The sequence below is a fragment of the Pinus tabuliformis genome, chromosome 8 (assembly GCF_031772625.1).
Source record: "Pinus tabuliformis cultivar Carrire ecotype Pingquan chromosome 8, CPIR1, whole genome shotgun sequence".
NCBI classification, from domain to species: Eukaryota; Viridiplantae; Streptophyta; class Pinopsida; order Pinales; family Pinaceae; genus Pinus; species Pinus tabuliformis.
Genome location: NC_142294.1, coordinates 1,833,985,065 through 1,834,010,166, shown reverse-complemented (window position 1 = coordinate 1,834,010,166; position 25,102 = coordinate 1,833,985,065). Strand labels below are relative to the sequence as shown.

The window sequence follows — 25,102 nt, the reverse complement described above, 5'->3', positions numbered from 1 at the left end:
AAGGGAAGAAAAAAAATAAAAATTTGTATCTTCATACAAACTCATCAATGCATGTTATTTAACTTAATAATTGAATAAACTCATATCAATGCATGTTATTTAACTTACTCTTATGCTTATGAATTATTTCAATTGCATAGATATGAATCTTGTTGAATGCATATTGATATATTTTTCCATCATGGTTAACTTGTGAACTATTTTGCATGCTAGCTTGTGATGCCTTTATGCTCGTGTGTTCCTTTCAAGTTGCATACTATTACAGGCTTCTAAGGGACTCACTCATGTTCCCTTCATGTTTTAGAACCTTCATGCATTACACTTTACTTTCTGCAGAGTCAAGAGTCACACACTTGTTCCCACCAAAGTCACCATACACCACTCTATATGTTGTTGCAGCGAAGGCACATCATTAAACCCATTGTATCGGCAACTGAGTCATACTCTGAATGGAACTCCTACACCAAACGGTGTGAAGTCTAATTGGGAGACTTCATATCAGGGAGATCCCCTTAATATTGGCGATTCCAGCACCGTCAACACAACGAAAACTCCACCAATTGAACTAACACCCAACCTATATTATATAACATACCAAGGTCATTTTTTTTTGTACAAAATAAAAACCATTTCTGAATTTCCAACAAGAACATGATCACACATTTAAAATTTAAACATAAACCTGAGGATCCATCAAGGAAAGGAATATTTGCAGCATGCAAATTTAATTTTACTAAAAATGGAAAAAGGGAAGAAAAAAATATAAAATTGTATCTTCATACAATTTATTTCGAAATAATTGAACAAACTCGTATCAATGCAAAGGAGGCACACAACCACAACCACAACCTTGTAATCTTCATACAACAAACATATAAAATTAAAAAACCTCAAAACAATCAGCCAACAAGTTAAACAGAAGCTCTAGTTTAACATTAGTTAATTTACAACTACAAAATAATTGAATAAACTAATATCAATGCAAAGGAGGCACGCAACCACAACCTTGTAATCTTCCGACAACAAACATATAAAATTAAAAAAACCTCAAAACAATCAACCAACATGTTAAACAGAAGCCCCAGTGTCATTTTAGTTAATTTACAACTACAAAACAATTGAATAAACTCATATCAATGCAAAGGAGGCACACAACCACAACCACAACCTTGTAATCTTCAGACAACAAACATATAAAATTAGAAAATCTCAAAACAATCAACCAACAAGTTAAATAGAGGCCCCAATGTTATTTTAGTTAATTTACAACTACGCAATATTTCTACATTGCTTACAGTGGACACTTGAGAATAAAGGATCTTGCACCAATCCACTGACAAAATAAATGGAAGCCCATTGTGATTTCCACATTTCAACATCTAGTGATAACATTATAGATCTGATGACAAGATAAATGGAACCCATTGTAATTTCCACATTTCAACATCTAGTGATAACATTATTATTATAAATCTGATAAAAGAGTTATTTTACTTATTTTAAAATCTCAAAACAATCAGCCAACAAGTTAAACAGAAGTCACAGCCAACAAGTTAAACAAAAGTCCCGATTTAATTTTAGTTAATTTACAACTACACCCGATTTAATTTTAGTTAATTTACAACTACATAATATTTCTACAATGCAAACAGAAGTCACAGCCAACAAGTTAAACAAAAGTCCCAGTTTAATTTTAGTTAATTACAACTACACAATATTTTTACAATGCAAACAGAAGTCATAGCCAACAAGTTAAACAAAAGTCCCAGTTTAATTTTAGTTAATTTACAACTACACAATATTTCTACATTGCTTGCATTGGACACTTTAGAATAAAAGAGCTTGCACCAATCCCATTGTAATCTCCACATTTCATCATCTAACAATAACATTATAAATTTGACAGAAGACTTATTTTACTTTAAATTAATTTTAAAACAATAACAAAATAATTTCAACTAAAAAAATTAATAAATTCAATTAAGGAATTAAGGAAGCGCTTTCTACACAAAACCAATTCTCATCCTCATATGAGAATGAGTATGAGTCTTATTTTTACTTGAAAATAAATAAATAAAAGATAAAACAAAATACAAAAACCAAACCGAGGTAACTTTTACTACTTCGTAATGAGGCAAGTAAGCTACAAACATAAACTTAATTACCGAAGTCGTAAAAAGCAACTAAGTAGAAACCGATAACAGTAGAATTGGCAACATCCACAACGGCCTGCAATAATCCCAGAAGAGGAGTAAGCTATTACGTTTGACTTGTTCCTATTCCCTCGTCCTTGTAACTTCAAATGATTCAGGCTTCGTTATATCTTTAGTATAAAACTTATTGTAGTTCCCAAATCTTCTCACCTAAGTAGGATTTTTAACTTCAAATGATTTAGGCTTCGTTATATCTTTAGTATAAAACTTATTGTAGTTCCCAAATCCTCTCGCCTATGTCCTATGTAGGATTTTAGATTGTTAGTGATTTGTATATTGCAGTTGCTCTTACAACATGAAAGATATTGTTGTATGATATTGCAAGCCGCAATGCCAAAAGAAAAACTAGTAGAGGCCTAGATATCGTAAGATATTGTGGCCAAGGCCAAAGGCACTTACCAAAGAGCATTATTCAAAGCAAAACATGCTTGCAATGTATGTTTAAATAATCTTCGTAAAGTAACCCGTTATTATCTCCATGGAGTATCCCGTGTTAATAATCATGATAAATCCCCAAATGCACAACTAACCTTAGTTATTTCAAATAACATGGCTCATCGAACAATTGATCTTAGTTATTCAAAATAACATGTTTTTAAATAGATCCACGTCAAATCTTGTTTTTGTGACATGTTTGTGTTATGAATCAATTGTTGATGCGCTCTATATGATATATTCATGAGCTTTTATGAGTTACTCGACCTATAGCCTTTACCCTGAAGAGTCTGAAATTTATATTGTATACTATTCTCAATATATATACTTGAGAAACAAAAAAATTAGATTACTTATAATCTCTCAAATTTGGATGAAACAAAATGTGCTAAGAAGATTTCTGCCCAGGTATATGACTTAAACAAAAAGATAGATTACTTATAATTTCAATCAAATTTGTCCAACAAAATGCATATAAAGTGATCCTCTTTTTAAAACCAGTTAAATTTACCTTTAATGACCTTGTGGATGACTCCCCAAGTTTGAGCCACATATAATTTGAAATTTATAAGCACTTCTATCCATAGTTTGCCTCTTGCAATTGTAATCAGGATCATTTCGACAATCACATGGTAAGTAGCCCTTACAATGTTGATCTAAGTAATCTTTTGTCTTCACTGTTCTTTTATGAAAGTTATTTGGTGGTATGTAAGATTTACAACGCAAGCCCCTCGTATCAAATGTTTTTAAAGGTTAGTTACAAGGGTCGAACGCAACAACGCGACCATTATTATTATCTGATCGTCCCAACCAATTCTGAAATTCAGGTAACTTTATAAACAACGAAATTGAATTAAGGGCACCCAACCTCAACCAAACAAAAGATAAATAAACCAACCACAGACAAAAAAATCCAAAATGATTTTATTGCCCTTGGAAGCAATTTCCGTAGATATACAAATCCAAAACGATTTTATTTCCCTCATAAGCAATTTGTACAGTTTAAAGTTCAGAAGTAACAACAATAGATGCATTCTATTATCAAGAGCGAGACGTGCTTCAACTTTGGCTTTCTCGCACCCACTCAACATAATGGTCCAAAATCAAGGGCCAGGCAAGTGTTGAATCGTAATTCTCGAAGTCTGGGTAATGGATCTGTAATGAAATGACTTAAGATGTTAGGTGCAAATCAATTTCTCTAAAAGTGCAAATTGACAGTCAGTTCGGATTTAACAAAAGGAAATATCAAAAAATAATGAAGGCTTTTGCATTCAGAAAGGTGTTATAAATCATATACCTCGTCACAAAATCGTAGAAAACACGACCATTGATCAAGATTAATTGCTTTGTACTCCTTTTGATTCTGCGCTCAATAAGGAAAATAAAGGTACATAAACAAAACAGACTACAGACAAGCGCGCAAAATCCAAATAAACTTCAAAATATCAAAACAAGAGTACGTGACATCAAATGCTTCAATTTGGGGGTGAGGCGGGACATCAGAGTATCTGGCATATAAAATCTCAAACAATAACAATACATCATTGTGTAATCTAAATTATTAAATAGTAAAATAGTACTACATTCAAATTTGTAAATGATAGAAACATGATTTAAATTCAGATTCAGTAATGAAATACATTGATTCATAAACCACAACAAAACAAAAATAGTAAAACAAAAATATTTAAGTCTGAAATAGTACATTGAATTATTCATCCGAGGTCATCAGCATCTAGAATTGAGGCTCAAAAACCTGAGGTCATAAGAATCTAGAGTTGAGACTGAAAAAGCTGAGGTCATCAGTATCAAAAGGAGACTCAAGAGTCAAAAGTGAAAATAAACATTGGACAATGGACATTGAAAATAAAACGAGCAGAGAAAGTGAATAAAAGGTAAATAAAAGTAACAGTGAAGTAAGGTGTTGAATTTAGGCTTCTGTGATCCATTTCAAGTATTGAGAAGATTTTTCGGCGTAAATCACATCATAATTCATTTGTCGACGTGTTTCAAAGTAAGATTTTTTTATATATTGTTTTATTACCTTTTTTATTTTATTTTTCATTTTTTAAGCATTTATAAGCAAAAAAGCTTAAAAATGTGGAGGTGGGGGGATGCCCAGATGTCCATCTTACGTGGAGGAATGCTGAATAGCACCCCTTTTTGGGTAAACTACAATGACATGCAGACTAGTATCCTGGAGCTTGATTCGTTATTGTTATCAGATTCACAAGATATGCATTCCAAGCATAATCCACCATATTATATGCCAATTTAAGGATTTGTCATATTATATAGTAGATCTACAACATGAAAGAGCACAGATCTGCAACCTAGATCAAGAATTCAACAAGTAAACCCTAGGTTGTGCAAACAAAACAAAACAAAAACGAAGAGAATTTTCTTTTGGTCTAATTGCAGAAGAGTAAAAACCAACGTCTATGGGTTATCAGGTCACTTCACCTTCAAAGTGATATTAGAACTTGAAGGTAATTGACAACACCCGAACCCGGAGGATTGCCCTTCAAGCATTACACACAATGGATAAGGTTCCCTGGACATCCAACCTCAATGCAGTACTACCTTCTTTTGATGGTCAAAGGAGAAACAATAGAAACCTCACCTGGAATGTCTCTTCCATGGAATAAGATGCCCTACTTCAACCTTAGTTGCAACCATGTCCTCCAACAAACTTGTAACAAAGACCTAACATAGCCCTTAAAACATTACCATTGATCACAAATAAAAAGATGATTGCGCTCTAAATGTCTCAACCAAGCTCTTCATTATTCTCCGTGAATTGCAATGAAGAAGGCTCCCTCCTCATATAGAATCCTCAAGATACACAAAGAGGGGTTTTTACAAAACAATATTTCAAATGGCCATTAAAAGGGGCACACTACAAATCAACAATGCATGCAGTGTGCCTTTCCTCTAATTAAGCATTTATTCAACCATGTGTACAAGTAAATGTCCCAATAAATCTCAAGTTCTGAGTGATATCTTCAACAATATTGGTGAGTTGAGTTGAGGTGTCGAAGACAAGAAGTTGATGATGTGGCCACCTTCTTTACAATTGAGTTCATTTGGAATAATGGATATGAACCTCTCCATGAGTTGTTAGGTGGTGCAGACCTAACAAGACCACCCAACGCAACATAATAAGGGTCAATTGTTTTTATTTTCCTAAGCATAATATGGAAGACAATCATAAACCCTTATACATGTAACCAACTCTTGGGACAATATGTGTTTCCCAAGGAGCTAGACAAAGACATGCTATATGGTGAACAACTATGGTTAGGGTGGAAAGGCGTGACATGACCATCAAGGTCAATTGATGTGTTGGCCTTTTTCTTTCCTTTTTGTCCAACTTTTTAAAGCTAGGACTTATTTTTCAATAGCCTTTAAAAGGGAGTTTTAGGCATTGAGTTGTCATTCCTCTACTTCATTACCCCTTTTATTTATTTCATTGTGTTCAATTGATCGAACACATCCCTTTTATTTAGATATTCTTTAGGCAACCTATGGACAAGGGAGATAGCCTCATAATGAGGTGGCATTACCTCTAAAGATATACTAAATTTCAACTTACTCTCCTCTTTTTCAAACATGGGTTTTTCATTTCAAATAAGGCTCTCATATTCATTTTCAAATATACCTTTTAATAATGACCTTTGAGAAGCTAGGCATGAAGGTGACCAATTTATTTTTCATGAATGGAATAGAAGTTAAGGGGAAGTGGCGGAAAATGTTATGTATAGACTCTAGAGGATACGGAGTGCTACCTTAACTAGTTACCACGCTTCTATGAACAAATTGTCATACCATAATATGACAAGGCAAACAAATAAAATATAGGACCATGAGGTTTTATCAAATAATACTTCAATAGATCCTACTTCGATAAACATCATTGTCACAACCCACTCAAAGCCATAAAATCATCCAATCAATACATGTGTACATTAAATAATCATGGGAACATAATTGCATCTACCATTTGAGAGTTGAGGACGACTTTTGATACAACATTGTTGATCAAACATAGGTGTCTCGATGAGAAGATCAAGATTTTGGATGAGTGAAGATCAAGTGTCAACAAAGGGCTCCAAGGTCAATAACATACAACCCTGGGATGCCTCTTCAACAAGTTGCCCCTTGAGGGGTAACATTGTTGAGCCATTTTCATAGCAATTCGTGGGAAAATAATGAAGAGGTCATTTGAAATATTTTGACCACGTCAATCTTTTTCTTTGTGATTATTAGTATTGTTCCAAGAGTTAGATTAGGTCTTTCTTACAAGTTTGTTGAATAACAAAGCTACAACTAAGGTCAAAGAAGGTCATCTTGCTCCAAGGTAAATAACATTCAAGGTGAGGTTTCAACCTATTTATCCTTTAATCACTGAAAAAAGGACACTGCATTTAGGTTTGACATCCAAAGACTCTTCCCTCATACCTTGCAAATCCTTTGAGATCACCCTATTGCACTTGAATGTGATCCTAGTCAAGACCATCCCAAGGGAAATCCTCTAGTTGTCGACAACATTATCCTATCTTAATCTCTAATCACTCCAAAGTGGGTGAAGTGACCCCATAACACTCATACACAACAATTAAAAAAAATATCTTCATTTCTTTTGTTTTTGTTTGTGTTTGCAAAACATAGGCCTTACCTATTGAATTATAAAGTTAGGTTGAAATTCTATGTTCTTTCACGTCATATCATTGTAACTTTTATTAATACTAATCAATACTCTTGACAAATCCTTAAATTAGCGGTAATAAGATCTACAAAAGATACAACATGAAAGAATACATATCTAAAACCTAGATCAAGAGTTCAACAAATAAGCCCTAGGTTGTGCAAACAAAACAAAACAAAAAATGAAGAGAATTTCTTTTTTTGGTTTTTGGTTGGAGAACAGTAAGAGAACAATGCCCAAGGGTTATAAGGTCACTTCACCTACTTTAGAGTGATATTAGGATTTAAGTTATGGTAATGTTGACAACACCCTAAAGATTGGGCTTTGAGAATTGCCTTAAGTAGCTAGGGTTCTTAAGATCTAGTTAGGGGGATGGCCTTCACTAATATCACATCCAAGGGCAACAAGATGATCTCGAAGGGGTTGGAAAGCAAGAGGAATGAGTACCTAGACATCCGAGTCCATGCAGTGCTACCTCTCCTTCAATGGTCAAAAAATAAACAAGTGGAAACATCACTTTGAATGTCCTTCTGATGGAGCAAGATGCCCTTCTTCAAGCTTAGTTGCAGCTCTATCCTCCAATGAACTTGGAAGACCTAATCTAACCCTTGAAAAAATAATAATACTAACAAAGAAAGATGGATGTATTGAAAATGTCCCAAACAAGCTCTTCATTATTCACCCATGAATTGCAATGAAGGCGGCCTAGCAATATCACCCCCAATGGATGAACCAATTGAAAAGGCACCCCAAAGGTATATGTTGTTGACCCGCCTAAGCTCTTTACTCACACTTCATCATCACTCATCCACATGGCGTGTTCATGTTGTCATGCATACACCTATGCTAGATTAACCATGATGTGTCAAAAGTCTTCCTCGCCTCTCAAATGGAAAATCAATGTGTTTTCATGATTATTTAATGTATATATGTAGTGATCGGATGGCGTTATTTCTTTGAGTGGGTCATGACATTAGTGCTCACTGTAGTAGGACCTAACAACACTTCATTGTCTTATTTGTTTACCTCATAACAACAATTCAACATCTTAATATTTATTTGGTTGCCTCATCATATTGTGGTAGGGCACAATTTACTCAGAGAAGTGTGTCATCTCACATGGTCAAGTTGTACTACTTGGTGACTAGCTAAGATAGCATATCCTCCGTACATAACATTTTCCACCATATCCCCTTCACCTCCATCCCATTCATGGAAAAAGAAATTGACTCCATGCTTGGATTCTCAAACGTCGATATTAAAAGGTTTATTTTATCTCAAAAAGGAGGCATATGTGATTCATGATTAAAGCAAAACTCTTCCGAATAAATCACATCGTTGTTTTAGGATCGACATGTTTTGAACCCCTACTGAGGTTTATCATCAAGAAAGCATGCATATGAATGTCTGAATTAAAATGAAAATCCCATAGTTGTCTACTGAACATCTAAAGGGGCAATGAATGTATAAATAAAAAGGGTGTGTTCAATGAACTAAACACTCAACAAAATAAATAAAGGGTAATGAAAACCTCAAGAAGAAATTCTCCTTTTAGAAACAAAAGCTCCCTCTTAAGGGCTAAAAAAGAACTCCTAGGTCTAGAAAGTTAAACAAAAAGAAAAACCAACACATCAACTGACCTTTGGGGTCATGCCATGAAGGATCCTCCTTTCATCCCCATCTATAATTGTTCACCATATAACATGCCTTTGTCTAGCCCCCGGGAAACACACCTTGTCTTAAAAGTCAATTACATGTGAATATTTATGATTCTCTTTCATAGCATACTTAGCCAATAATTAAATTAACCGTTATTATGTGGTGTTCAAAGTGCTTTTTAGGTTTTGGGGAGGCAGGAGCAGGAAGGATTATCTTTCTTTCGGATGAAGAAAGGGAGATTCAATATGCTCAGGGATTAGGCACATCAACTAATAACCAAGCTGAATATTTGGCTTTGTGGCAAGGATTGGAGTTGGCTCTTTCAAAGGAAATTCGTCATCTAATGGTTTTTGGTGATTCGGTGATTGTAATCCAACAAGTGAGCAAATTCAAGCCCCCATTCTGCATTGAATAAGTCTCCAAATTGCACAATTTGAAATGATTCACTTATTTCATGTTAAAAGGCGTCTCAATAATAAAACCATTACCATGACATGTATAATCATAGCTCGAATGTTGAAGACAATATTTGAAATTCATGTTCAAATAAATGGACAGGATGCAATTTGCCCCCACTATCAGATCATATTTAATGTTCAAATAAATGGACGAGATGCAATTTGCCCCACTATTAGATCATATTTCAAATATTTGTTAATTTTTATATCATTCCTCATGTATTGGCAGTTGCTACCTCACGCTGAGGGATCATGCAATCACTTGGTCAGCATATGTAATACAACCTTTGTCAGTGCACAAATGGAGGGTGGTCTCCATGGTTAAGAAATTGATCAAACACACATAGATAGCATTTACTCATTCAAAGTACAACACACATGCTTGTGATCTCAATTTTCAATGGAGTTGGTTTCTAATTGTAGAGTTTCCATTATAGTGATGGACCTTATTGTCTAGCAATCACATGTGATCCAATTTGGCATTGAAGGTCGACAAGGAGTGAAAATTTAGGGAAGCTTGGACTACAAGATTAGAAGAAGAGGTAGAGCAGTCATATTGTCTCATGGTGGCCAATTAGTTTCACAGTTTACAAGGAAGAAAGAAGGCTTGGTAGGAGGAATTTCCAATGGAGAGACATTCCAGCAACAAATGACGATAACAACTTTCATTTAGCACAAATGACAGGGTCTATGGAGTTTATAATAACTCTGATTTCCACGTACAAGGAAATGATTTTAACAGTCTCAAGCCCATTTCGAGCTCTGGAATCAGAAATTCAGTACCATGCAAATAAAGCTAGATAGGCTACAGCTGGCAACAGAAATGTTGAAATTCATGATGGACAATCCGATCTCCATGTCAGATGTAAAGGAAATTGGGGTTTGCGGCAACAAGTCCAAGGAATTTATGATGCAGTGGGAGGTGGACTCCAAATTCTTAAGACACCACTGTCGTTGAAGTAATAGCAAGCTCATTTCCATCTCCTTCTTGGTCGGATTCAAAACCTCATGAAAAACAAGTTAATACTACTCCCGAGGAGAATGTAGAAGGCTAGTTTTACTTTGGTTAGTTTCCTCCATGTTATGTAAATACCTAGTAATATTAGTAGTTTTTTGGAAGTTGTATAAGGAAAGCCAGTTTAGACTAGTTGAAAGTAGTCAGGGTGTTAAAATTTTAAATGCCTCAACCTCTTGTGGAGCTTTTTGATCTCAGTAGGAGAAGTTTTGGTTAAAGATGTACAAGGTTCTAGCCTTCAAACAATTGATATTTTAATGCACATAGATAATCGTTTCTTTAAAAAAAAGTGCTTGTTAGGTTTTACTCCACCTAACTAACAAAAAGGTTCATATCCACCATATTCCAAATTAAGATTCAATTGCAAAGAAGACCACCACACCATAAACTACCTAACTTTGACACCCCCAACTCAACCCTCCAACATTGTTGAGGATGTCACACACAGCGCATTATTTGCCTTGGCAGTTACTTGTCCACATTGTTAGTTGAATCCCTAATTTGAGGAAAAGTGAACTTCATAGCCATATTGATTTATAATGTAATCCCTTTTATGGGTCATTTGAAAAAATGTTTTGTAAAAGCCCCTCCTTACATATTTTGAGGATGGTGTATTCATATAATGTTTCTCATGGCCTTGAGAAAGAAAATTTGAGTGCTCATGGTTTGAGTCAACACATTATAATTTATTGTAACAATGAAGAACTCCATTCTATATAAAAAGTAAGTCTTCATTACATTGCATGGAAGAATAATGAAAAGCTCAAATCAAACATTTTGAGCACATCCATCTTCTTTATGACCCTTAGTATCATTTCAAAGGCTTGTTGGAGGAAAAAACTACAATTAAGGTCCAAAGGGCATCTTGCTCCACTAGAAGGGCATTTCAAGGTGAGGTTTCCACTTGTTTCTCCTCTAACCATCAAAAGAAAAGCAATACTACATTGAGGTCATACATACATGGACTTTGCTCTTGATTCGCACCCCCTTTGAGATCATTGTGTTGCAATTAGATATATCCTAATCAATACCATTCCCTAACTAGATCCTAAGAACCCTAGCCACATCAGGCTACAATTGAAGGGAAATCCTTCAGTTGTCATTTGCATTACCCTATTTTAAACCCTAATATCACTTTGAAGCAAGAGAAGTGCGTTGTAACCCTCAAGCACTAATATTTTACTTTTGTTTAACCAAAAACCAAAAAAGAAAATGTTCTCTTCATTTCTTTTCTTCTTTGTTTTGTTTTATTTGCACCATCTAAGGCTCACCTATTGAATTCTTGACCTAGGTTGCAGAGTTGTGTTCTTTCATGTCATCATTTGCAAATCTTATTAATGTTAATCTATATTCTCATGACAAATCCTTAAATTAGCATATGCTATAGTGGATCATGCTTAAATTGCCTATCTCGTGGATCTAATCACAATAACAATCAAGCTTCAAGATACCATCCTGCATATATGTCATTAGAGCTTACTTGCATTTGAAATATGATATTGCTAAAGTTCCCTTTCACAGTCACATTGCAAGAGTTTGCACCCAATTTATGTTAGAGTCTGCTTTCAATACTTGTATATTAAACCATCTAAGAGTTGCATTGGACATCCATATTTAAGTTCAATTTGAACTATTCAATTATTCTTTGGTTGAAGCACATCATTTCTTTGAGTTTATTACTACTCGAGATAACATTTGCACCTTGAAAGCTAGTGAAAATGTTGATAATTTCACATTGGTAAATACAATGGCTTCAAGTTTTAAATCTTAATGCAAATAGATCACTTTTCATGGTGCGTGCACGTTCAAAGTATACATTGAAACCTAAATCACTTGCCTATCATGCAAAGGTGTCAAACTTCAAAGCATTGGTGAACTCAACAAACAAAGGTAAATTTTTCATGATATCATTTTCAAGATCTCTCAAATCTTAAACTAGTCATTGTGCTCAATTCACGTTTACCACGAGACTCAATTGATTATAAGCGTTAGCTTATTAACCTAAATTTTGTTCTTGTAATTGAATAATATAGTTGCTTACTAACTTTGTTGGTTGCAACATATTAACAAGATTTGTAATGAAAGCCAAACTAGCATTACTCTAGCTAGCCCAAACCAAGCACATATCACCATCATCTTCTCTTAGTATCTCTATCCACCGCTGAGAGGGTGGTAAATAGCTTACTTTCATCAAAGCAAGTCTTATGGCATTCCTATGTCTTCCCTGACAACTTGGACTAAGCTTTATCCATAGGGATGCCCCCCTAAAGCTTAAGATACCTTCATATAACCACCAAGGTGACATTGGGTGCCTTGGCTAACAATTGCCCCTAGACTCCCGCAAGTAAGACCAAGCCTTTCCTTCACCAAAGGTTAGAGTTGCAACACCACTCACCCAATAACCAATTTACCAACTCTTAACAAACAAAAAAAATTGACAATTATTTATCAGTGTTCCACAAGGACGCATCCCCCAGGGTTGGGTGCACGCACCCCACGCACCCAAGACAGGAGGGGACGTTTGCGGGTGTGTCTCCCCACGCAACCCTTTTAGGGAGTTGTGGGGAGAATTTGGAATCACAAATGTAAAGCAGCATCAAGCTGTATTACATTTTGTTGCTGTCCTCTCCTACAGTATTTTTGTTGCTGTCCTCTCCTACAGTAATTTTGTTGCTGTCCTCTCCTACAGTATTTTTCTTTTGGAAAACTCAGACCATTTCACATGATTCATGGGAAATCCAGGTCATTATTGTTAGAACAGGTTACATTTCAAGAACTTAAATTTTGGGCTTAACCGGTGACAAGGCACATAGAAAAGAATAATCAATCGCCAGCAGATTGAGATGTCAAAGGTGGCCCACAAAATTCAATATGCTGCCACCACTTTTTAACATTTCTATTGATAATATACAAGGATAATGATATGAGAGGATAATGACATGAGAGGAAGTACGAGACTCAATTATACCCACAATGGCTGCACTCAACAGAATAGCTCTCCACCTTAAGTACAGACATATGCAAAGAAAGAAAATGGAGACCACTAGCATGGCTATAAGACTAATCTCAACACCGCTGCTGCTGCAAGGATGTTTCGTGTTGCCCCCAAACCCAAGGAACCCACACACGGTTCAGAGGAGGGCAAGATGATTCTGCATGTATACAAGAGTCGTGATCTGCCTCCCAAAAACCAGGGGAAAGGAAGCAACTCAGCCCTGTGCAAGAGGCAAAAAAATCAGAAGCTGTACATATTGCTGAAGGTTTGCTGAACAGCACAAATTGTCATCTCTGCAGAAGTTACATGCCTTTAAAGAGAGTCTGTCACTAGAGGTGTCTCACTCACAGCCAGACAGTGGGCAGAGAGCTGGAAATGTTGGTGCCTGACACTGGCGTCTCCTGAAACCAGTTTACTTGGTACTTTCACTGTTGATATGTACTGTAATACCATGAAATTGATAGCCTATAGGATGGACAAGCAAGAAGACCAGGACAATCCTGTACTTGACAGCCTTCTTCAAATTTCACAAATGCTGGATGATAAATACAACTCCTTTCTGGACACCTTTCAATTCTCCACTGGGACTGGAAGTTGTGCAGATGATGGCCAAGCTCAAGAAGGATATCCAACAGAATATGAGGGCTCTAGAATTCGTTCTGGAAGCTACCCACAGCATCCAATTTCTCTGGCAGGGAAAGATGCCCAGTCATGGGTTCTCCAGGTTCATCTCCTACAGCTGCTGCTCATATATGCCGATGTCCATCAATCTTCTCAGATTTTACTGTGCAAGATCTACAGGCCTTATTATGGATCACTATAATTTCTCCTATAAAAACATAACTGCAGTAGCTATTACTATTTGCAAGGCCAGGGTTCCACTTGTCGATCTCGCTCAGACTAATTTTTTTACGAATATATGAATAGATAGAGGTCCAACACTTATTTACCAAAGAAACAGTCCTTAGGCAATTGGTTGATAATTCATTCACATTAATGGTTTATTCCAAATAAATGTATGAGGCATGTTGATTTTGGAGGAGGCATTGGAAGATCCATTTAATGGGCCAAAGTTGAAATAGGGACCCCTTACGGCATAAACATTTGGTGTAAAACGACTGCCAAAACAATGTTAACATAGCTTGCTTAACATTCTTAATATTGCCAGTCAATGGGTAGCTGTTTGACACAGATCAAGTCTAATGACATATTCAGTTGTTTAGTTGATGAGTTTGCTGTGAATTTTGATATATATCCATTCCAGACATATCTAAATGAGACCCTGTACAGATCCATGTTGTACACTTTCCAAATACAAATCCAGAAAGGATTTAAAATATGCCCATGAAGGACCTTGATCAGCTACATATCCTGGTGTATTGGAGGTGAAAAGGGTTCAACAAGATTGAATCACTTTGAATCAATAATCAGCCTTCCACAGCACAAGAAATACAATTTTCAGAGAAGAATAATGAGACCCTGCATTTGTACTATAACCATAATAATCTAATTCAAGGCCACACAGCTTAGCCAGGCAATTAATTGACATATGAGACCCCTTCATTTGTGGGGCAATGGACCCCCTCTGTGCAGCAATTTGACTAATTAATACCCAACTTCCATCTATATGCAGACCTCTAACCTCAAAGAAGAAAACACCTGATCTTGACCATTAGGCCTATATGAAACTCACATCAATTAAATGTTAGCACACATGTAAAAACATCACCAAAAACACCAACATCTACTTCTACCTAAAGGCATGTAAAAGGACTATCTCAAGGTTGATACTAATAACAATAAATGAAAGTAAGGAAATGGCAGGTCTCGAGGAAGACAGGCACTTCAAATTGATATATGCTTCTGTTTGAGGAAGCACAAAAAGCATTATAAGACACTACAAGCATGCATTAAAGCAGGATACCTTCAGATATTCAACCAAAGATTCAACTTGAACTTCATTACGCTTCCCCAAAACAAGCTCCAGCAATTGACAAACACTCTCAATGTCCAGACTTTTCTGTTTGTCCTCTGTAATAAAAATCAGGCATTAAAGGTCACTAAAACGTGCATGCATCAAACAAATCAAAGTAAAAAACTTTTAGAACTGCAAAGATTATTCAATTGAGATATTCAAAAAGGATGCAAAAAAGTATACCTGTCAGACAGTATCTGAATGAATAAGTGTAGAAATCCTGGAAGTTTTGGGGCCTCATGACCTTAAAACCATTCACACATTCATTAAAACGTCAGGACAACATGTTACAACATCAAAAAGAGTTCACAGTTATTAACATCTGCATGCATATATGACTCCCTTTGCAGATCTAACCATGGATTTGACCTTCTTAAAATAGGTTTGTAACAAATATTTTCATAAGAACAGCTCCCCTGCACCTCTTGCTCCAAAGCAGGTAGTGCCTTTCTCAGCTTATCAATTGTATCAACTTTTAATGCCTTTAAGCCCCTTCGCCACTCATCCTGCAGCATGGACAAGAATAAGTAGTGCAGTTAGACAAAACTTAGAATTTGTTTGAATTTCAGAAAATCATATCAAATAATAGGAAGGATAGAGTGCCGCCGAGAACTTCTAGCCTTGATAACAGCTTAGTGAAAAATTTCAACATTTCACATACAGCAAGCATACCAAAGTAAAATAACCCTGTTTTGCAGCTCGCATCTTCCTGAAAATTACAAGTTTTGCTGATCAGAATCCAGATACCAAATATGTCTGTAAAAAGGAACGAAAATTTTTAATCATGCTCAACTTACCAAGCAAGCATTAGAATTCTGACATTTGTTATATCAACTCCCAAGTCTGTACACAAACATTCCACTCCTTCAGGGCTGCTCAGGAACAAAGTGCCATTTCAAAATTAGTCATCATATCACTCAAGATTAAACCTATTGAGGACACACAGTCTGCTTGACGCAACCCTATGATGACCTCTTGACTTCATGAACTCCATAATCTTTAAAAAATATATCCTTCTCATCTTTCATTGAAAAATTAATCTAAAATGGTTAGTAGATACTTAAAACACATCAAAAAGTAAGTCACTCACTCAAACTTGACCTCGAAAGGCAAGATTCCTACAGTCGGTACGAACAATAAATTCTGTAAAGAATGTTTGACTTCAGACAGCAGAAAATTCTGTGCGTAAGATATAATCTCAAACATTCAACCATAATGATTCCCCTTTCACCCTTTTTGCCATCATCTAACATTCAACCATAATGATTCCCCTTTCACCCTTTTTGCCATCATCTCAAACACTGGAGATGCTTACCTATTTTGAAGAGTAACGTATAGTTTAACTCATGCTCTGTGGTGTAAATTCCAAGTAGGAGAAATTGATAACAGGAAAGAAGCTACTTCTTTCCCAATTCTTCAACCATCGATGATACATAGCCACTATGCCTCAGAGCAGAAAGAATTGACCTGGAAGGGAAACAGTTAACTGTGCAGCAGCACCCAAGCTTGAACATGGCCCCGGGCACACCTTTCATACATGGCAGGAAAGGTTCAAGACATAAAACCCAAATATTCCTCAATCAGATGGCAGTGCTAGCGTTTTCATGTTTTACTCTGTAAACATTTTAAACTGCTAGATATTTGAAAAAAAGTAAATATTTCCCACTGTTTACATAAGTTTCTCAAAATAACAACTGTATGCAATTCAGGGTATGAATTGTAATTCATCTTTACTTCAGTTGAGGGAAACTAGGTTTGGCAAAAGCCACAGTGATCAGCGATATAAAAGAGAGCAATATAAAAGAATAATTACAACAAAATAAAATAAAATAAAATAAAAGCCAAAGAAAGGGGCATGGGAATACAACTTTGGATAAGGAGACTCGTTGAGTTTGTTTTGAGAAGCTTGAGAAGACATAGGAAAAGGTTACAACAAAGGTGAACGTTACTACATTCATGAGTCCAGGTAAGCAATTATGGGCCAAAAGATTGTGAAATCCAAATAAGAGGCTGACTTAAGGTTTGAAATACCTTCAGCAGAACTGTGCTATAGAGATTGTTGGAAAATGAGTTCAAAGTTAGAACTGAGATATAGAGTAAGATTACTCTCATAATGAAGCACAAAACATCCTTTGAGTGTTAATTGAAAACACAGCTAAAAGATAAATAACAACAATTGAGTACTTAATAATAATATCACTGTTGTCAAAACCACACCAGACCAGTTTTGGCCAAAGATCTGTCTGGCCCAGAGTCACAGACAGGAGATAGCCAGCTTGATTGGTCAGTTGGACTGGTTTTGGCCAAAAAAACAGTCTGGACCAGAGTCACAGACCTGAAATGGCAGGTTGGTACCGAACTGGCCAGTTCCATAACACAAAATGGTCCAAAACCAGAGATACAACTGAAATGGCCAGTTTGATTGGCCGATCGAACCAGTTTTAAACCCCCTAGGCCCCTCTCAAACTTATTTAAATCTCCCCCCCCCCCCACCTAGTTCACTCACACTATTCATTTGAGCTTCTTGAATTTTTTGAGCTGAGTTTTCAGAGTGGGTTTTGGAGAGACATTTACATTTTTGCAGGGCTGTTGTCAGGAGGCTCTTGTGCAGATTTGGAGAGCTGGTTGAAGGGCTGAGTTGGAGAGAGTTTGGAAGGATTTGGCGCTGTTTCAAGAGTTTTCTTCTCAAAAACTTTGTGCTAGTTTTTAGCTGTTTTTGGAGGTGACTGAAGGGGTTTCTGAGCTGTTTTTAGGAGCTGTTTTCGCTGCTGTTTGGCACTGCTCTTGTTGTCAACTTCTGGAAAGCTTCTCCAAGTATGTCAAGGCACCTAATCTTCTTGTATTTTTCTCTTTAAATTTGTTGTTTTTCCCCTATAAGTTAAAAATTGCTAGGGCTTTGTATGTAGATTATTTTTTAGTATTTTTCTCTTAAAAATTGTTTTCCCCTAAAAAGTAAGAATTGATAGAGCTTTATATGCAGATTTTTATTCGTTGCTGTCGAGGTTGCAAGGCCTCTAAAAGCAACAATGACAAAGTCTCAGATGACCTAAGAAGTCATATGATGGGCTTGATTGAAACCTTCCAAGCAAAAAAGAGCAAAAACAATAAAGTTAAGGAGGACATAGGCAGCAGTACAACATATGATGTTTTCACAGACCCTAATCTTGAAGCATGTATGCCTAGTTTCGAAAAATTATCTAGCATCCCTATTAGAATTGGAGATAAGCATGTGTCTGCATCCAAACCTACTTCATCCAATTTAAAAAGGGCATGTACAAGGATTGACTCTTTATTTGTACCTCACTTGAACCCTGGTGCTCAACCACCACTAATGCCAAATGGAAGAAGATAGAGGAGTGTTAAAATTGGCAACTATGGCCAAACTCCATGTGGGTCATCTTATTAATGGCAGCTGATATTTTTCTTGGATCCCTCTCATCGAGAGGTGTAGGATTGATCTAAAGATCATCCGATTCCGATAAGTGTTCATGGAGATATGAATTTATTTGTGTTAAGGGACAATTCGTCAAGGTCGGCCAGCAACCAAATAAACCCCACTTGTGCTCAATGCAGCAATGATTAAGCTCTAAACGCAGCAGTGGATTAAGCCCTAAACGCAGCAATGGGTTAAGCCCTAAACGCAGCAATGGTTAAGGCCTAACCACAGTCATGGTTAAGGCCTAAATACAGTAAAAAGGAAAACGGTTCACGCTGCCCAAACCAGTCTTATGAGTCACAATATGGTGCCCTAGACGCTGTCAATTCACAGTCCATGAAGGGAACTCAATCCGCTGTTTAGGAGTGCTGTTAGAGTTCTGTTTAGGAGTGTTGTTAGAGGTTGTTTAGTAGCGCTGTTAGAGGCTGTTTAGGAGGGCTGTTAGAAGCAGTTAAGGAAGACTGTTAGAGGACTTGGTTGCTGTCCTAGAGAAGCTCTCTGCTGCCTGAATATTGGATGTTGTATGTGCAGCATAATGATATATATTACAACAAGCATGGATGAGTGTTTGTTGGATGCAGCATGGTGTTAGAGACAACATGTTTGGTTGCAACAATGATTAGTGCAGCATGATGAATGGCACAGCATATAGGTGACAGCAAAGATGGATGCAGCATAGTGCAGTGTGGTGCAACACAAGTATGGTGCAACATAATGGTACAGCATGGTGATGATGGGCATGTAGATATAGCAGCAGCACGATGCATTGCAGCAGCTTGTTGATGATGAGTACAACATGATGATGTGGTACTGCTCAGTAATGGGAAGCAGCATAGTGATGAAGAGCAGCGCAGTGATTGGGTGCAGGACAGTGACGGGTGCAGCACAGTGATGGGTGCTACATGGCGATGGAGTCACCTTGGAGGATCAGTTGAAGTGTATGCCTTCACTTGAGTTCAAATCAGCTGCCTCATGTGCCATCTTCTTAGAGAAGATCTCTGCTGAACTATTGAAGAACATATAAGAAGAATTGATCAAGGGTTTCCCCACATTGGGGTTTGTCCCTGGCTGGCGCCACATCTTGTGTCCTCTTGTCTTGGCTTGTCTTCTGCAATTTATGTTTATGTTCTATCTTCATTTTACTATCATGCTAAATGTGATTGCTAATCTGGAATTGATATTGAGCTAATATGAAAATTGAAGTAAATTTGCTATCAGCATAGAACACACCTAAAATTAACAAGGAGGCTACTTGGGAATGCATTGCTAGATGGCAGTACGATGCAAACATACATTTCAATGCTGTTAATTCTGCATATTATCAGCCTATGATTGATGCTATAACTGCATATGGTTTAGGCTTCAAAGCCCCTAATTTTCATGATATCAAGGGGTCAATTTTACAGAACAAAGTCCAAAGAATAGATGAGTACCTCACAAAATTCAAGCAATCATGGACCAAAACAGGGCACGCAATTATATCTGGTGGAAGATTGTTAAATTATGGTATGTTCTATGCTAAGTTGCACTGAAACGGATACGGGAACGGATACAGATATGGGGTTTGAAACGGATACGACAAATTTTCAAAATATGAGGATATGATACAGCAAGGAAACGGCATGCATATATATATATATATATATATATATATATATACATATATACATATATATATATACATACATACATACATACATACATACATACATATATATATATATATATATATATATATTTCATATTACCATTCATCTTTTAGAATCTAGAATCTATATCTAAAAATGCATAGTCATCGTCATGAATTCAACATAAACAAATCATCATCATCAATTCAGCATAAACATTGTCATCATCATTAGTGATTATTATAACATTCAACATATTATCATCATCATTAATAATGTAATCAAAAATGCAACAGCCCTTGTGCTTTCGGGTCCAACTCCTTCAAAGAACATGTCATGCATGGCAGATGATATCTATCTTCCTTGCCTAACAATTAAAAGGCCCATGGGATCATTGGGATATTCCACTAAGACCTATCTAAACATTTCAATCTTCTCAATGTCAACTTGGTCTCGTGACTATGCAAGCACAAGATTGGCTAGAGAAGATTTGTTATATTGGAGGGATTTATGAAATCAAGAGCAAAATCAATGACAATTAACAAAACCTTAACCAAGATGAAAATTAATCGCTCAAATAAATCTCTTTACGAAGACATCCATCAAACCCCTTTATTTGCATTTTTGAACATCTATCTTTTTCTTAGTAAGAATCTTCGATAAATATATAGAGTGTCGTTGTTTCTAAAGATTTAGAAAAGATTTTATGAGACTCTGTTTATAGTGAGTTTATTTGCAAATCTGATTTCTTCATTTTTATTATTTATTTATGGCTATACAAATTTTCACACTTTTTAACATGTTAAGGAATTCCAAATCTAAAGTTTCCGATTTTTTGAAACGGCACAAAAACGTTTTTACCGCGTTTCGGACAAGAATCGTATCCGTTTATGTACCGAAAACGGGGATCCACGTTTCCGGAAAATTCTTCAGGAGTTTCCTGTAACTTAGGTTCTATGCTTAGAGCAGTTTACTTATCTTTCTTCTTATTACCTACAAATTAGCAATCACATATACATAAAGTAAAGTACAGATAGAACATTAAATGATCGACAGAAAACAAGCCAAGACAAGAGACACAAGATGTGGCAGCTAGCTAGGGACAAACCCCAATGCGGTGAAACCCTTTGATCAAATCTTCTTTCATCTTCAATAGTTCAGCAGAGAGAAATAGTACAAAATCAGAATTCTGTAATTTTATATCAACAGCAGCAAACCCTAGATCAGCGAAGTCAAACTTGGTCAAACGAATGGAAATTAACCTCCAATATGTTTGGTCAATTTCTGGTCAGCTAACCCTCGAACAGCCTGACGAAACAGCTCTGAAAACACAGTCAAACTACAGTTGACTGAAGTCAACTTGCTGCCCCAAACTAGGGCAGTCAACACCAGTCAAACCAGATCTCAGATCACCTCGGTTTCAGTGCCAAAATCTGTGGCCTACCTAGGAGAGGCAACAACAACAAATCCGCACTCCTAGATGGTCAAAGAGATGACCTGCAGCCCCTGCATCCTTCTTCCTATGTCTGCCTTGCCCTACTGCGTCTTCTTTTCCAGCCACACGTGTGAGAGAGCGAGAGAGAGGCTCCCTTGATGCGCAGGAGAGAGAGAAGATGAGTGATTGAATGAGTTCCAAATGACTCAACCTCTCTTCTATTTATATGAAACGCTGGGCATGTGTGCCACACACTTAGCTGCTGGCCGACCTTGACAATTTGTCATGTAATTAGAAATAAATTCATATCTCCATAAATACTTGTCGGAATCAGATGATCTTTAAATCAATCCAACCCACCTCAATGAGAGGAATCTAGGAAAAATATCAGCAGACATAAATAAGGTGACCCACATGGAGTTTGGCCCTAATTGCCAATTTTAACACTCCCTCTCAACTAGGGAGAACTCCATCTGCAATCCGTCTAACCGTCGCTACTATCCATCCATCAAATGCACTGCCCTGCACAGCTTGACCCCTGTTTTGCTCTGCTCTGCTCGAACTATGAAGAAGAAGAAATGATCGAGGATGTATCATACCATCCTTCACTAGCCCGACGTCAGTCTCAGAGTGTGTACCACTCTCACTAATACCACAAGAGAACTAATCATCCTGTTCCATAGGAGAACTAATCATCCTGTTCCACAATCGCCATGGGGTGTCGCAGGGGAAGGTTGAACCTTTTACCCTATACATAGTGCACCACCAGGGGATGGTGAGTCACCCTGTGGTGACATGTCGCTCCAAGAAGTACCCCGCGCCCCCTGGAGCTCCCAGAGCTCAATACATCATACTCGACCCTCATAAGACGGTCTTTGAACGACACAAAGTCGTTCTCGAAAAGTCAAGAATTTGACCTTTCCCAGGGGTTTTGTCAAAATGTCAGCGACCTGTTCATCTATACCGATATGTTGGAGCCTTATTGCTCCGCACTGCACCATATCTCGAATATAGTGGTACCTAATATCGATATGCTTGGAGCAATCATGAAATACGAGATTCTCTGATAAACAAATCCCGCTCTGGTTGTCACACAGGATCACGGTGGTATCCAATGTAAATCCAAACAGCTCACTGAAGAGCTTTCGCAACCAGACTGCCTCGCAAGAGGCCATACTAGCAGCAATGTACTCTGCCTTGGCGGTGCTCAAAGCCACGAACTTCTGCTTCCTGCTCATCCAGGATATCGAGGCAGATCCCAAAGATAAACAATACCCTGAAGTGCTCTTTCGGTCCACCACACTGCATGCCCAATCAGCATCAGTATATCCAAGTAGTCTCACATCTCCGACAGTGTATCTCAACCCATAAGTGATCGTGCCACAAATATCTCAACAGATTCTTGGCACCAATCCAATGTGTGTGGTGAGGCTCAACCATATGTTGACTCAATGTGTTGACTGCAAAGCATATATCCGGACGAGAGTTCACCAAGAACATCAATGCTCCAATGAATTGACGATACTCGGTAGCATTTTGTAAAACAGGTCTAGCAGCACTACCGCTTAACTTCTTGAAGTCAAGCTCCATCAGAGTAGTTACGGGCATGCAATCCACCATGCCGAATCTCTCCAATATTTTCACCATGTATTTTCCTTGAAATAGGAAAATCTCCCCTGGTTTTTGCCAGACTTCCAGTCCTAGGAAATAGTGCATAAGTCCTAGGTCTTTCATCTCGAACTCAGAAGCAACTCCCTCTTACATTTATGAATGAGAGGGTCTGCACCTGTTAGAAAGAGGTCGCCAACATATAGCACCAGTATGAGAGGCTTGTCATCTACAACCTTAAAGTAAAGGTTAAGGTCGGCTTCACTCCTAGTGAATCCCAACTTCATCAAGTAGCTATCGATCCTCTCATACCACGCTCGGGGTGCTTGCTTTAGCCCATAGAGGGCCTTCTTCAACCTGCACACATGAGATTCTCAATCATAAATCTCAAATCCTTCGAGTTGCTCCACATAGACCTCCTCCTTAATCGAACCATGTAAGAACGCAGTCTTGACATCCATCTAATGTAGGTTCCATCCTTGCGAAGCAGCAAGGGCTATGATCGAGCGGATGGTTGTATATCAGGCCACAAGTGCAAATATCTCGTCATAGTCTATACCTTCCTTCTGAGAGAAGCCACGAGCGACAAAACAAGCCTTATACTTTTCCGCACTTCCATCAACTGCATGCTTTATCTTATAAAGCCATTTTGAAGTGACAATTGCTTTGTCCTAGGGTCTAGGGACCACATCCCAAACATCATTTTTCATGATGGACTCATATTCCTCGATCATAGCATCCTTCCATAATTGATGCTTGACAACATCTATGAATGACGAAGGCTCATTTTGGATGATCGTGCTCATGATGGTCAGGTATCCCTGATACCTATTCGGCTTCTTACCTTCACAGAAGGTTCCTCTGGGTGCAATGTGTCCTTCAGCATCAAGTGTCCCCCTAAGCCATGAAGGCCTCTTCCTAGAAGAGGAAGGCTCTTGCGGAGGAGGATTAATAAGATCCATAGGTTCTTCTACATCGGGCATCGTCTCATCTTCCCTTTCCTTTGGTTCCCTGATGTCAGCTTCTCTAGATCCTCTTAGAGTAGGAAGATTGTCTACTTTGCTAAGAGCCATATCTTCATCAAAGGTGACATCATGGCTAATCTCGACTTCCCTTTGACCAGCCACATAGATTCTATAACCCTTAGTATTTTCGCTATAGCCCACGAAGATTCCTTTCTTTGCAGATGCACCCAATTTATTCCTTTTCTCCTTCAGCACATGAAAATATGCAAGGCTTCCAAAAATTCTAAAATGAGATACGTTAGGTTTCTTACCAATGAACATCTCTTTGGGAGTCTTGGAACCCAATGCTTGATTAGTGCATCGGTTTTGTACATATACGGCAGTATTTGTAGCTTCGGCCCATAGAAACTTCGAAAGTCTTCAATCATGGAGCACAGCACGAACAACTTCCATAATTATACGATTCTTCCTTTCCGCCACACCATTTTGCTCAGGAGTATATGGTGTAGTAGTCTCCCTCTTAATGCCAGCCTCTTTGCAAAAGTCATGAAACTCATTGGATTCATATCCAG

At 37.4% G+C, this 25,102-nt stretch overlaps 1 protein-coding gene across 1 annotated transcript in view; it reads right to left on the bottom strand.

Annotated features, from left to right (window-relative positions):
* Positions 1 to 3,550: 3,550 nt before the first annotated feature.
* Positions 3,551 to 25,102, bottom strand: part of LOC149243603 (defective in cullin neddylation protein (DUF298)) — a 39,536-nt gene continuing 17,984 nt past the window's right edge. The window contains exons 3-9 of the mRNA XM_089374575.1: positions 16,256 to 16,330; positions 16,131 to 16,167; positions 15,881 to 15,964; positions 15,642 to 15,702; positions 15,408 to 15,514; positions 3,946 to 4,011; positions 3,551 to 3,803 (exon numbers count right to left, since the gene is read on the bottom strand). Coding sequence (XP_089230701.1) covers positions 3,708 to 3,803; positions 3,946 to 4,011; positions 15,408 to 15,514; positions 15,642 to 15,702; positions 15,881 to 15,964; positions 16,131 to 16,167; positions 16,256 to 16,330 — 526 coding nt within the window. The 3' untranslated portion in view covers positions 3,551 to 3,707. The remainder of the gene's footprint in view (positions 3,804 to 3,945; positions 4,012 to 15,407; positions 15,515 to 15,641; positions 15,703 to 15,880; positions 15,965 to 16,130; positions 16,168 to 16,255; positions 16,331 to 25,102) is intronic.